At 36.7% G+C, this 15039-nt stretch overlaps 1 protein-coding gene across 1 annotated transcript in view; it reads left to right on the plus strand.

The window, feature by feature from the left end:
- Positions 1–9259, plus strand: part of LOC126234582 (uncharacterized) — a 61746-nt gene extending 52487 nt beyond the window's left edge. Inside the window, exons 4-5 of the mRNA XM_049943293.1 lie at positions 2855–2943; positions 9129–9259. Coding sequence (XP_049799250.1) covers positions 2855–2943; positions 9129–9189 — 150 coding nt within the window. The 3' untranslated portion in view covers positions 9190–9259. The remainder of the gene's footprint in view (positions 1–2854; positions 2944–9128) is intronic.
- The last annotated feature ends 5780 nt before the right edge of the window (positions 9260–15039 follow it).

Genomic DNA, 15039 nt, shown 5'->3' on the forward strand with positions numbered 1-15039 from the left:
TCAAACTGTGCACACTCTGGAACTGTAGCCCCATATCAAGCTCAGGACAACAGCTGTGACAGTGCACAAGTCTACTCATTACCTGCAACAGATAAATAACAGATCTGGACTCTGGAGACATTATATGCAATGCACAATCATCAAATACCAACATCACATGTCATCGCCAGCACAGTATCTTGTAACTGTGTAACAGGATGAGTTGGAACCAAAGTAAAGATTTTTTGAAAAAGACTGCTAGATAAATCATGCTCTCAGTTGCAAAATTAATGTAGTTCATTCACACGTGGGTCAGCACTTGGTCAGATGATCTTTTACGTTATTTAAATTTAGGTTAACCATTCTGACTATGATATTTACTGACAAACCTTTTGGCCATAAACTGACAATGCACATGTAGTACTTTACATCCTATACACAAGTGGTTGTACATAGCAATTTCCTGTAGTTAAATGAGAATTGAGAAAGAGGTTTCCTATTCTGAAAAATTACAATGAAATTGATAATGACGACACAAAACCTATTTTGAGCCATTTAAAATCATCCCTCTGTAGCTGAACAAGGAAAAATATTACTACACTAAAGAGCCAAAGAAACTGGTATAGGCAAATTCAAATACAGAGGTATGTAAACAAGCAGAATATGGGGCTGTGGTTGGCAACACCTATATAAGACAACAAGTGTCTGCTGCAGTTGTTGGATCAGTTACTTTTGCTACAATGGCAGGTTATCAAGATGTAAGCGAGTTTGAATGTGTTGTTATAGTCAGCGCATGAGCGATGGGACACAGCATCTCTCAGGTAGCAATAAAGTGGGGATTTTCCCATACGACCATTTCACGAGTGTACCATGAACATTGGGAATCTGGTAAAACATCAGATCTCCAGCATTGCTGTAGCTGGAAAAAGATCCTGCAAGAACAGGGCCAACGGCAACTGAAGAGAATCGTTCCGTGTGACACAAATGCAATACTTCTGCAAATTGCTGCAGATTTCAGTGCCGGGGCATCAACCAGTGTCAGTGTGCAAATCATTCGACAAAACATAATCGATATGGGCTTTCAGAGCCAATGGCTCACTCTTGTACCCTTGATGGCTGCATGACCCAAAGCTTTACACCTTTTCTGGGCCCTTCAATACTGACATTGGACTGTTGATGCCTGGAAACATGTTGCCTGGTCGGAAGAGTCTTGTTTCAAATTGTATTGAGCAGATGGATGTGTACAGGTATGGAGACAACCTCGTGAATCCATGGATCCTGCATGTCAGCAGTCGACTGTTCAAGCTGGTGGAGGCTCTGGAGTGATATGGGACACCTGATATGTCTAGGTACAACTCTGACAGGTGACACATACTTAAGCATCCTGTTTGATCACTTGCATCCACTCATGTCCATTGTGCATTTTGAAAGACTTGGGCAATTCCAGCAGGACTATGCAACACCCCACATGTCCAGAATTGCTACAGAGTGGCTCCAGGAACACTCTTCTGAGTTGAAACATTTCCGCTAGCCACCAAACTTTCCAGAAATGAACATTACTGTGCATATCTGGGATGCCTTGCAATGTGCTGTTCCGAAGAGATCTCCGCCCCCTCACATTCTTTCGGATTTAAGGACAGCCCTACAGGATTCATGGTGTCAGTTCCCTCCAGCACTACCTCAGACATTAGTCGAGTCCATGCCATGTCGTGTTGCAGCACTTCTGTGTGCTTGCGGGGCCCCTACACGATATCAGGCATGTGTACCACTTTCTTTGGCTCTTCAGTGTGAATTATCAATTCCACAGCTAATGATTATCACGATACACTGTACATATATAGAACACATATTTTGTAGATAAGTGGTAACATGTCAAATCTCATTTGCACTTGAATATGAATTTATAATTATGTTTTAGTCAAGCGGGCTTCGTTTAGGTTTTAAATTCATTACTGTACAAAAATTTACTTTGTTCATGTAATTTGCTTCTATAATTTGTTTACCATAGAAATGATACATGTATAATATTCAATACTAAATAAATAATCACTGTTTGTATTAGCATGAAAATCAATTTTGTAATTGAAAGAAAATATTTTTTGAAATATTATATAGCAAAATATATTCGACTATAATTTGAAGTATATGAACAGAATGTCCAATTTGTTTTAGAACTCTTTTCATACTTCAAGTAATGGGGAAGTTTAATTTTTAATTTAAGTTTACTGTGCTATATGTCTGTAAGTTTGAGCAGTTTCAAATAACATATTACATAGCAGAAAAAATGCCACAAATAAAAGAGTCTGCTTTTCCAGTTATACTGCTGTTAACATAGCTCTGTGTACTACTTTTTCTTCTTCTTCTCTTCTACCATTCTCTTCTACCATTTTCTTCTTCTTCTTCTTCTTCTTCTGCTCCTCCTCCTTCTTCATTTATTCCGGCTGGAAAAATACCATATTGTTCTCACTCTCATTTTCCTTGAGGTCTAAAGTTGCCTAATACATTTGTTACTGATATTACTCTTTTCTGTCCTTGTAAATTCTAGTTTTAATCTTAGTTTTTTCCTTCATAATCCCCAAGTCTTTTCAGTTTCTTATTTAGTGTGAGGATATTTTCCCAACTGATCCCCATTTCTTGTAGGTCTCTCTCTATTGCATAATACTGGATTCACTCATCCTCTTATCCAGAAAGTAAAAAACAACTTTCTTTTTTTTCATTTATTTGATCATCATGTTTACAAAAGAGAGACCTCCCTAGGTTCATCACTTTCTTCTATTTAGTTGTGTTTATAAATAATACAACAATGTCACATACCATATTCATCATAGTTTATTATTTATTCACTGGCTACTTTAAGTTTTGTTAAAAATTTCAGGTTCGTTACCAACCGGAAAAAACTGATACTGTTGAGTGTCCTCCATATAAAGCATTGCAGGTAAAGGTTCCAACAGAAAAACCTGAAGCGTAAGTATCTTGTTTAAGGAGCAGCTATAAAGTTGTATGAAATACAGTGAAAAGTCGTAGTCATAGCAATATACAGACTACCTACTGGGGATACAGACATATTCATTAATCAATTAGAAACACTGCTTAACATTCTTTTCACTGAAAAAGCCGCTGTAGTTGTCTGTGGGGATTTCAGCATAAATCTTATGAATGACAGTAGGCTAAAAAATCAGTTCCTAAATCTATTATGTAGTTTCAATATGTTTCTGCACATACACGAACCCACAAGAATAACATATAATACAAACAGTCTTATAGATAATATATTTTCAAATGTCTAAAGGTTTTTTTAAATTACTGTTACCAGTCACAAACTTTGTTAACTATTGTATTATTTATTTATTTTGCTACATGTTTCCAGGGAGTACCTTATCTTCAGGCTAAACAGCATTACAAAAACAATTTCACGATAAGATTATGCTGATGTTACATAGTCTTTTCATAAATGCTGTGGTTAGATGAGGTACTCCCTCAAAACATGTAGCAAAATAAATAAATAAATAAATAATACAATAGTTAACAACGTTTGTGACTGGTAGCAGTAATTTAAAAAACCTTTACATGTTTCTTGAGACAGTCACAGTCGAAAAATAGTCAAAATGACTTCAAATTATTTTCAAATGTATGATCCACAGAAGTAGAAGTAACAAATACTGATTTGGGATTATCAGACCATAATGCTCTTGTCCTCAAAATTCCTTTGTGCCACTGCAAGAAAAAATGTACTTCATGTATTAAAGAAAATTTTCCACTGAAAACTGTGTAGAATTTACGAATATCATAACTAGCGAGTCCTGGGCAGAAGTGCTGTCCCTAACAAATACGATGCATATAACACTTTTTCTTCAATTTTCATGGGATATTTCTAAATGTGCTTTCCAAAGAAGCTGTCAAGAATCACATCACATCACAATACAAAGCGAAGTTCTTGGATCACAGCTGGATGAAAAACTTCTTGTGGAACTCTAAAGAGACTAAACTCAAAATTGAAGACATTTATAGATCCACATTTATAGAATATGTTAAGAATTACAAGAGGGTATATTGAATAGTAATAGCCAAGGCAAAATTTATGAGTAATGACAACTTAATAAGACAGTTTGATAACAAATCAAAAGCCGTGTGGGGTACTGTGAAGACTGAAACAGGAAAGAGATGCAAAGACAGGGATATCATTCTCAAAAACACAGAAAAAGTTGATATTAAAAAACAAGATTTGCCAAATTACATCAACAATTATTTCATAAATGCAACAACTTCATTAAGCTCAAAATTTACAAACCAAGAAAAACAGAATTTCCAAAAGCTGCTCGTAGCATGAGTACAGATCCAACAGATGATCAAGAAGTGTTTAAAGTAATAAAAAGCTTGAAACCTAAAATGTCAGCAGGATTAGATGAGGTGCCTGTTTATACCATAATAATAACAGGTGCACAAATCGCAAGGCCCTTGGCATACATAGCCAACTTATCTTTTAGTGAAGGAGTGTTTCCGGAAAGAATGAAAATGTCAGAATTGAAGCCATTATTCAAAAACAGCAACAAGCATAAGGTAGAAAACTAGCAGCCAATATCCCTCCTTCTGGGATTTTCTAAAATAATAGAAAAATTAATGGATATCAGAATCAGCAAATATCTAAATTACTATAAGTTACTATATAGAAATCAGCATGGCTTCCAGGCAGGTAAAAATTCAGAGACAGCACTAACGTGCTACATTGAACAAATAATCAAAATCTAGAAAAAGACAATAGCACAGTAGGAATAGATTTAGATGTCTACAAAGTATTTGACACTGTCACTCATGGCATTCTTTTAGAAAAACTGGAAGCATTAGGTATTCATGGGACAGGGAAAAAGTGGTTTGAATCATACCTACAAAATAGAACACAGAATGTAGGACTGTTGTCGGATTACTCCAACCACAACATAAATTTAGTATCAGATGCAAAAAAAGTGGAAATAGGAGTGCCACAAGGCAGTATTCTAGTTCCCTTGTTGTTCCTTGTCTACATAAATGACATTCACACCTCAGATGGAGCAGCAAAGGCCATACTATTCGCAGATGACACTGGTGTGATAATAGGTGCACCAAAGCAAATGCTGCAACAACTACTGATCAAGTAATAAAGAATGTCCACACTTGGTTCAACCAGTTGACGTTAAATGCAAATAAAACAAATTATATGCAGTTTGGGAAAATATGTCAAACTCTAAATATTAATCTGTTGCTAGGTGACAAGGCCATAGACAGAGTGGTATCAGCAAAATTGCTGGGGATTCATGTAGATGAAACTCTTATTTTTAATGACCATGTAATGAAACTTGTGCAGAAATTTAACTAAGCCTGTTTTGCTCTTAGAATTATCACAAATGTTTGTACTGCAGAGGGTGCCAGGATGGTATATCTTGGCTATTTTCAGTCTCTTTGCAACATATGGAATAATATTTTGGGGTTCCACTACTTGCCATCTAAAACAAATCTTTCTATTACAGAAGAGGGCTACCCGAATAACAACACACAGTCATCCACAGACACAATTAAAATCCTTACTCAACAGGCTTAAAGTTCTAACAGTACCATGTTTTATATGTTAGGACCCACCGTGCCGATTTTCAGACAAATACCGACTTGCATAACTACAATACCCGAAATAGCACCGCACTCGGTACTCAGCGAACAGAAAGAACACACACACAAAGCCATGTGAGCCATATTGGTACAAAACTCTACAAGATATTGCCAGCCAACATCAGAAAGTTAGAAGATGAAAACAGATTTAAAGTAGAATTTAAAACATTTTTACTTGAACAAAGTTTTTACTTGGTAAATGACTGTTTAGGCCAGTAAATAATTCTGATAATGTTTATATTATAGCCAAACTGATAACACTGTCTTTCTTCCCCTAAAGTTTCTGTTAAGTTTGTGCATCTGATAGACAGCTGTTGAGTGTGGTAAAACTCTTTACTGAGTTATTGTAATGAATATAGGGGCTTCCTCTTTAGGAAAGACAAAAGCAATGCCTTAGGGCAAACAGACTATGCAGTTACAATACTGTTAGTATACATGTATAAAAAGCTGTATTACTGTGTCTTGTATGACCAAGTATTATTCTTTGCACTTTTTTTTGTACAACTTTGTATGTATAATTCTTTGTACTACTTAACATAAAATTTTGTATGTTCCTTTTCCATAAATTGTTTCCCTAAATTTACATGTACTTTTTGACAACATCCAAACAATATTTACTGTCTATGGATGGATAAATAAATACACAAATAAAATAAAATGAAATAAAATAAAGAACTTATCAAGGGAAAAAAATGGATTTTCAATTAAGATTATTCTTACTTTGTATTTTGATTTGCTGTTATAAAGGGCTGTGAGCCTTTTTGGTTGGGCACTGGCTAACTTCAGCCCAGCATAAAGTGCATTTTTTTTTTCGCACAATGCTGTTCTGTGGGTATTTACATGGTATCTGAATTTTTATCTTGTATTATGCTGGTGTAGGTCACAGTTAAAGCTTGGATTTATTGCTTTCACAAGAAATACTATTTTTGCTTTATATACATCTATACTGGTTAGCACTCCTAATTCTTGAAACAGATTCCAACATCATTCTCTAATTTTAGCGCCACAAATTGTTCTGATAGCTTTTATCTGTGCTGTTAAAATATGCTTATGTTGGTTTGTGTCACTGCACCCCATATTTCTACTGCATAGTTTAAATTTGGCGAGAATAAAGAATGATAATCAGTTTTTAGTATGCACATATCCTTGTAATATTTGCTAATCATGTGTAGTGCAAACATGTTTTCAGAAAGCTTACAGACTTGGGAATCTGTAAGTGTTTGCACATCCCACTTGTGGTTGTCCTGTATTGTGATTCCCAAGAATCTTGTCCATTTTCCCTTTTGTGCAGTGGATAATTTCATACCAAATTCTATTTATTTCCTGCTGTTAAATTCCATTATTGCAGGTTTTGAAGCAGTTACATTTAGCTAGCTTCAATTGAAATACTTAAATATTTCATTGTTAACACACTATCATACGTTTTGTGCTTGCATAGTTTATGTATCATGACCATGGAATGTCTTTTTAGAGTTAAGAGAATTGTACTCTATAGCAATAACTTAAGTCACAGAAGGAAGGGGCTCCAACACAGAACCTTGAGATACTCCACATCTGACGTCAGTAATTCTGGACTTGGAAGACCAACAGTTTGTTTTAAGCAACATAAATTGTTTCCTGTTGCTCATGATTGATTGTATTAACTCACAGCCAGTTCCTCAAATATGCAGCTTACACAGCTTGTGAAGTGATATGGTGGTGTTGACACAATCAAAAACTTTTTATAGATCAAGGAACATTTCGCTAACTCCTTGTTCTCTATGGCAATCATTATTTCTCATCAATGATAAAATCTGCTAATGTCATAAAAATTATTTATTTCTAAAAAGGGGCATGCCTTCCTTTTAGTGGATTTTATCAGATATTTTGCCTATCCACCTTTTTAATGTGTTGATAGATTCTCTATCATAGCCTGCTGATTTTGTATTCTTTAGTGTCCATATTATGTATTTTATTTCGTTGCTGTTAGTTGGCACCAAGTATATGATTTATTTAGCTGAAATGCTCTTATAATTATATTGAAGGTTGTTAAAATTGTCGTTGATGTATTTTCAGACAAGAAAAGGACTCATTTAAAAAAAAAAAAAAAAATCGCAATCTGATATTGGCATTTCATGATACTCTCCTTATAGTTGATTGTAGCATCACTAGCTGATCTGTCCTTACAATCTCTTATGCTATTTATAATTTTACAAACAGTTATGCCCATGTTAGCCGAGTTCCTTAATGCTGTGGCTAGTATTTACTGTTACTTTCTAATAGCAGATCTTTGAAATAGTCATGATAGTTCTTAAATTTTACCCTTAGTCTGCTATTTTTGTTATTCTTCAGCACTGCACACAGTAAAAGTCGAGGTTTCTCTCTTGCTGCTTTCACTTCATGATTTACCCAGTTATTTTTTTTTATATTTCTTATGGTCATTTACTGGCAAGGTCACTTCTAGGTGTGAGACATTAAAGCAATAATAAAAGTCTGATGTAAACTCACTGAAAGTAATGTAGGTTTTTGATACCATTGTAAACTTTTTAGCATACGGTTGAGACCTTCAACATTGTCATCATGGTGCAACATTACCTATGGTTAGCGGTAACTACTGCTGCTAGCAATCGAACAGAGGGTCAGTGCACAACCTGTTAAATGTTTCATCTGCACAGGGGTTTCATTGCACATGATTGCATTATGCCCTCACAGAAGTGCTAAGGTGGCCTAAGGGATCAGTCAGTGAAATACTTATATGTAAAACAAGAGTAAATTATGTAATAAATGAAATCAGAAATTAAGGCTATGATCCCTTGGGGTATTAAAGCTTATTTAGTGTATGCTTGCATTATACTGTTGCTTTATTCATAGAAAATTGCTTTGCTATGAATAATGGTTCTACACATACTATACACAATGGTCCAATAGGAATCTGAAATAGTTCTAGCAGAGTAGTTGGAGGCAAATAAACAGTTCACTACATCAGCCACTGAAGGTACACTATGTTCACAGTTCAAATTCTCAGTTCGCAAACTGATAAACCACAGACTAGTTTCAGAATAATGCTATAGGCCTGTTACTACTGCAGAACTCGAACATATATAGCCTCCAGGCCATTGTAGCCCACCCAACCCAGCACAGCTCCCACCACCAGAAGACCTTGATATCTGCGTTGCATCTATTGTCCTGAGTTTTGTCATGCGACGCACTACTCTAGTCAAATTAATATCCATATACCTGACTGTCATTAGATTACAAATGCAAATACTTCAACCAAATACATTACACAGTTCTGTACACAATTATTCCTATCACATACTACTATACATTCTTATAACAATTATGAATTGGAATAGCAGTCACTCATCAAAACAACTACTCCTTCTTGCCTGTTTCACATTTTGTTATTCAAATTCCTCTACAATTATTAATACTCAAACTTATTATCATATAAACATAGGAATTAAATATCAGTACAAAGTACTCATGCCGAGGCTAATAGCCTTATGTATTTGTGGATAACTTTGTTTTAGGTACACAGTTTCACCTGTTATGCTACATACCCCCCTCTTCATGAAGACATTACCTGAGTAATGGCTACATGAAGTAGCACCAAGACTGCCACATCCATACTACTACTATTGCTGTTGCTACTACTACTACTACTACTACTACTACTACTATATAAATAATAACAAATGTGAATTCAAATAAAACTGTGCCAAAACATGAATAGGAACTTCATGTGTTAAACAATTTGGCTTTGAAATAAGAGATATGTAACTAATTATGCATATAAACTGTAAGTGATGTGTACATTCTAAACATTTTTGTAAATTTCAATAATAATTGGTCTCTCTGTGGGCATCAATCAAATCAAATTAAACAGGATTAATTGCCTGTCTCCAATTCCCCATGTCGTTGCACATCACTTCACTTTTACTGGTTATAGCCTCACTGCAGTCTTCCAGTCACTTCCACAGCATGGACCTCCTCCTTGAGTCCCACTTCCGTCTGTGCTTCAGCAGACCACTTCCCTCACATTGTAGTATAGCCGCCAGTGCATTGTACTCCTCGTCAGCCAAGCCATATCCTGATATATATCAAAGAAATAACCAAAATCAATAGTTGCCTGTAACTTGTGACCCCTTGGCTTCCCAGTGGTCCAGCTACTCACACCCTCCCTGGTTTACTGTGTGCCCACTGCATCAGCTCACAAGTGAAATATCTTAAAGCACAGAACAGGCACACAGATGAATTTCAAACAATGCAGATTCATGCTGAATCAATCTCACAATCGAATTACAACCATAGACTTCATAAACCAAAACATTTTACTTAAACATACAAATTATATGGTATTTTGCCCAGCGAACATACCGTAAGTCCTAGCTCATTTAATATATTTTCTTATTTCGATCATTACTATTAAAAAATTAATAATAATTTATACATATTTCCCCTTATTGAACACATTTATTTTGGGTTTTGTCCACCTCACAACTGGCACCACACCCATACACCTGTCTCAAGCTCTGTGTGCAACTTTTGTTGCTGTACTAAGAACAATATATTGCCCCACAAAAGCTTCCTTCATACACACTAGTGTAAGTGCTCATTCAAATACAATTATCAGCATCCTCTTGTGTAATAACAAATCTGATGTTCAATGTATATGTAACCTCTCCCCCCCCCTTTTTTTACTCAACAAACCCCTCCAAAATCACAACATTTATAGAACATACAACATAAGCCTTCCCCCATGAACCATGGACCTTGCCGTTGCTGGGGAGGCTTGCGTGCCTCAGCGATACAGATGGCCGTACCGTAGGTGCAACCACAATGGAGGGGTATCTGTTGAGAGGCCAGACAAACATGTGGTTCCTGAAGAGGGGCAGCAGCCTTTTCAGTAGTTGCAGGGGCAACAGTCTGGATGATTGACTGATCTGGCCTTGTAACATTAACCAAAACGGCCTTGCTGTGCTGGTACTGCGAACGGCTGAAAGCAAAGGGAAACTACAGCCGTAATTTTTCCTGAGGACATGCAGCTTTACTGTATGATTAAATGATGATGGCGTCCTCTTGGGTAAAATATTCCGGAGGTAAAATAGTCCCCCATTCGGATCTCCGGGCGGGGACTACTCAAGAGGACGTCGTTATCAGGAGAAAGAAAACTGGCATTCTACGGATCGGAGCGTGGAATGTCAGATCCCTTAATCGGGCAGGTAGGTTAGAAAATTTAAAAAGGGAAATGGATAGGTTAAAGTTAGATATAGTGGGAATTAGTGAAGTTTGGTGGCAGGAGGAACAAGACTTTTGGTCAGGTGATTACAGGGTTATAAATACAAAATCAAATAGGGGTAATGCAGGAGTAGGTTTAATAATGAATAAAAAAATAGGAGTGCAGGTTAGCTACTACAAACAGCATAGTGAACGCATTATTGTGGCCAAGATAGACACAAAACCCATGCCTACTACAGTAGTACAGCTTTATATGCCAACTAGCTCTGCAGATGATGAAGAAATTGATGAAATGTATGACGAGATAAAAGAAATTATTCAGGTAGTGAAGGGAGATGAAAATTTAATAGTCATGGGTGACTGGAATTCGTCAGTAGGAAAAGGGAGAGAAGGAAACATAGTAGGTGAATATGGATTGGGGGGAAGAAATGAAAGAGGAAGCCGCCTTGTAGAATTTTGCACAGAGCATAACTTAATCATAGCTAACACTTGGTTCAAGAATCATAAAAGAAGGTTGTATACCTGGAAGAATCCTGGAGATACTAAAAGGTATCAGATAGATTATATAATGGTAAGACAGAGATTTAGGAACCAGGTTTTAAATTGTAAGACATTTCCAGGGGCAGATGTGGATTCTGACCACAATCTATTGGTTATGAACTGCAGATTGAAACTGAAGAAACTGCAAAAAGGTGGGAATTTAAGGAGATGGGACCTGGATAAACTGAAAGAACCAGAGGTTGTAGAGAGTTTCAGGGAGAGCACAAGGGAACAATTGACAGGAAAGGGGGAAAGAAATACAGTACAAGAAGAATGGGTAGCTCTGAGGGATGAAGTAGTGAAGGCAGCAGAGGATCAAGTAGGTAAAAGACGAGGGCTAATAGAAATCCTTGGGTAACAGAAGAAATATTGAATTTAATTGATGAAAGGAGAAAATATAAAAATGCAGTAAATGAAGCAGGCAAAAAGGAATACATACGTCTCAAAAATGAGATCGACAGGAAGTGCAAAATGGCTAAGCAGGAATGGCTAGAGGACAAATGTAAGGATGTAGAGGCTTGTCTCACTAGGGGTAAGAAAGATACTGCCTACAGGAAAATTAAAGAGACCTTTGGAGAGAAGAGAACCACTTTTATGAATACCAAGAGCTCAGATGGCAACCCAGTTCTAAGCAAAGAAGGGAAGGCAGAAAGGTGGAAGGAGTATATAGAGGGTTTATACAAGGGCGATGTACTTGAGGACAATATTACGGAAATGGAAGAGGATGTAGATGAAGATGAAATGGGAGATAAGATACTGCGTGAAGAGTTTGACAGAGCACTGAAAGACCTGAGTCGAAACAAGGCTCCGGGAGTAGACAACATTCCATTAGAACTACTGATGGCCTTGGGAGAGCCAGTCATGACAAAACTCTACCATCTGGTGAGCAAGATGTGTGAGACAGGCGAAATACCCACAGACTTCAAGAAGAATATAATAATTCCAATCCCAAAGAAAGCAGCTGTTGACAGATGTGAAAATTACCGAACTATCAGTTTAATAAGTCACAGCTGCAAAATACTAACGTGAATTCTTTGCAGACGAATGGAAAAACTGGTAGAAGCGGACCTCGGGGAAGATCAGTTTGGATTCCGTAGAAATGTTGGAACACGTGAGGCAATACTAACCTTACGACTTATCTTAGAAGAAAGATTAAGGAAAGGCAAACCTACATTTCTAGCATTTGTAGACTTAGAGAAAGCTTTTGACAACGTTAACTGGAATACCCTCTTTCAAATTCTGAAGGTGGCAGGGGTAAAATACAAGGAGCGAAAGGCTATTTACAATTTGTACAGAAACCAGATGGCAGTTATAAGAGTTGAGGGGCATGAAAGGGAAGCAGTGGTTGGGAAAGGAGTGAGACAGGGTTGTAGCCTCTCCCCGATGTTATTCAATCTGTATACTGAGCAAGCAGTAAAGGAAACAAAAGAAAAATTCGGAGTAGGTATTAACATTCATGGAGAAGAAGTAAAAACTTTGAGGTTCGCCGATGACATTGTAATTCTGTCAGAGACAGCAAAAGACTTGGAAGAGCAGTTGAACGGAATGGACAGTGTCTTGAAAGGAGGATATAAGATGAACATCAACAAAAGCAAAACGAGGATAATGGAATGTAGTCAAATTAAATCGGGTGATGCTGAGAGGATTAGATTAGGAAATGAAACACTTAAAGTAGTAAAGGAGTTTTGCTATTTAGGGAGTAAAATAACTGATGATGGTCGAAGTAGAGAGGATATAAAATGTAGACTGGCAATGGCAAGGAAATCGTTTCTGAAGAAGAGAAATTTGTTAACATCGAGTATAGATTTAAGTGTGAGGAAGTCGTTTCTGAAAGTATTTGTATGGAGTGTAGCCAAGTATGGAAGTGAAACATGGACGATAAATAGTTTGGACAAGAAGAGAATATAAGCTTTCGAAATGTGGTGCTACAGAAGAATGCTGAAGATAAGGTGGGTAGATCACGTAACTAATGAGGAGGTATTGAATAGGATTGGGGAGAAGAGAAGTTTGTGGCACAACTTGACTAGAAGAAGGGATCGGTTGGTAGGACATGTTTTGAGGCATCAAGGGATCACAAATTTAGCATTGGAGGGCAGTGTGGAGGGTAAAAATCGTAGAGGGAGACCAAGAGATCAATACACTAAGCAGATTCAGAAGGATGTAGGTTGCAGTAGGTACTGGGAGATGAAGAGGCTTGCACAGGATAGAGTGGCATGGAGAGCTGCATCAAACCAGTCTCAGGACTGAAGACCACAACAACAACAACAACAACAACAACAACAACATAAGCCCTACAAAATTTCTTCTAATTGCAAATACAAATAATAAATAATACACATTACAACATTGGTACATTAACTTATCTCCATTTTTAACCTATTCTGCATCCTACATATCCAATACTGCTGTAGTCTTTCTCTAGAAAATATTCAATAATAACCTTACATTAAAACCTGTGCTTCCATTTCTATCTCAGGGTGAATTCCATTAATAACACTTCCATTACAATAATTATTTACCATTTCACTCTTTCACTCAACATTAGCACCATAGTCACCAAACAGTACTCCCACTGGTATTGGCAAATTTTTATAACTCCAAGAACATCAACACCTTCTGGTGGATTACCGCCAATAACCTTAGTATCAAGCACAAGCTCCCTCTGAGTAGCCCAGTAGAAAAGAAAGTATTCTATCATCACAAACTTACGAAAACATTCTCCCTTTGAAAATGCCATATAATAATAAATGAAGAATACAGTCATCACAAACCTACCGGAATGTGCTCCCTTTGAACATGGTCATATAATAATAAATGAAGAATTCCATCACAAAGTCAACAACACATGCTTACTTAAAGCAGGCTCCCATACAATAACCCCGTAACTTCTATGCCACTAACAAAATTGCCCCACAACTCCATTTTTACATTTGTTACCACTTCTTGCCATGTTATTATCTCTGTTATAGACACCACAGTGACTGCAACGGTTACCAACCCACTGACGAAGTCAACTTTCACTCCATCCTCTGTACATTAGCTTTCAGTTTTAATACAATACATACAAAATACATTACTTTTCTAATTATTACTATGTACATGGCATATACTCCTTCTATTCAGGTATTTCTCTCTGATTTGTCATTATACAGCGTGGCGGAAACTCCAGTTTTTCAGCCTTTTACATTTTCAAACGAGTTTTCTCCATTAAACCAGCCTCAATTTCTTCCCTTATCTCTTTATTCATTATACATACAGCCTAGTACCTGTTCTCATCTTCAGTCTCTGTCTCCCCTTCGAATAGGTCATTAAATATTTCACTCAAATTCCCACCATTCAATTCCTCTTCCTCTCTTACGACTGTATGACAATGAAAGTAGTCACCGCCAAACCACTCTTAACGACTTTTACTGCTGTCTCCTACATTATCGTACTTTATTTGCCAAACAAAATAGTTTACATTTTCTCCTATGACTTTCTCTTTCTGTTTGCTCACTTTTTTTAAATTCTGTCTCCTTTCTCAACTTTCCCTATCAATCTTTTCTTTTCAAATCATTTTTTCGTATCATATAGACCACTACTCTAATGAGAAATTCACATGCACTCATTGCCTCTTGTTAACCATTGTCTGTTTTCATGATTTTGATACGAATTTTTCCCTTG

The sequence above is a fragment of the Schistocerca nitens genome, chromosome 2, assembly GCF_023898315.1.
Source record: "Schistocerca nitens isolate TAMUIC-IGC-003100 chromosome 2, iqSchNite1.1, whole genome shotgun sequence".
NCBI lineage: Eukaryota > Metazoa > Arthropoda > Insecta > Orthoptera > Acrididae > Schistocerca > Schistocerca nitens.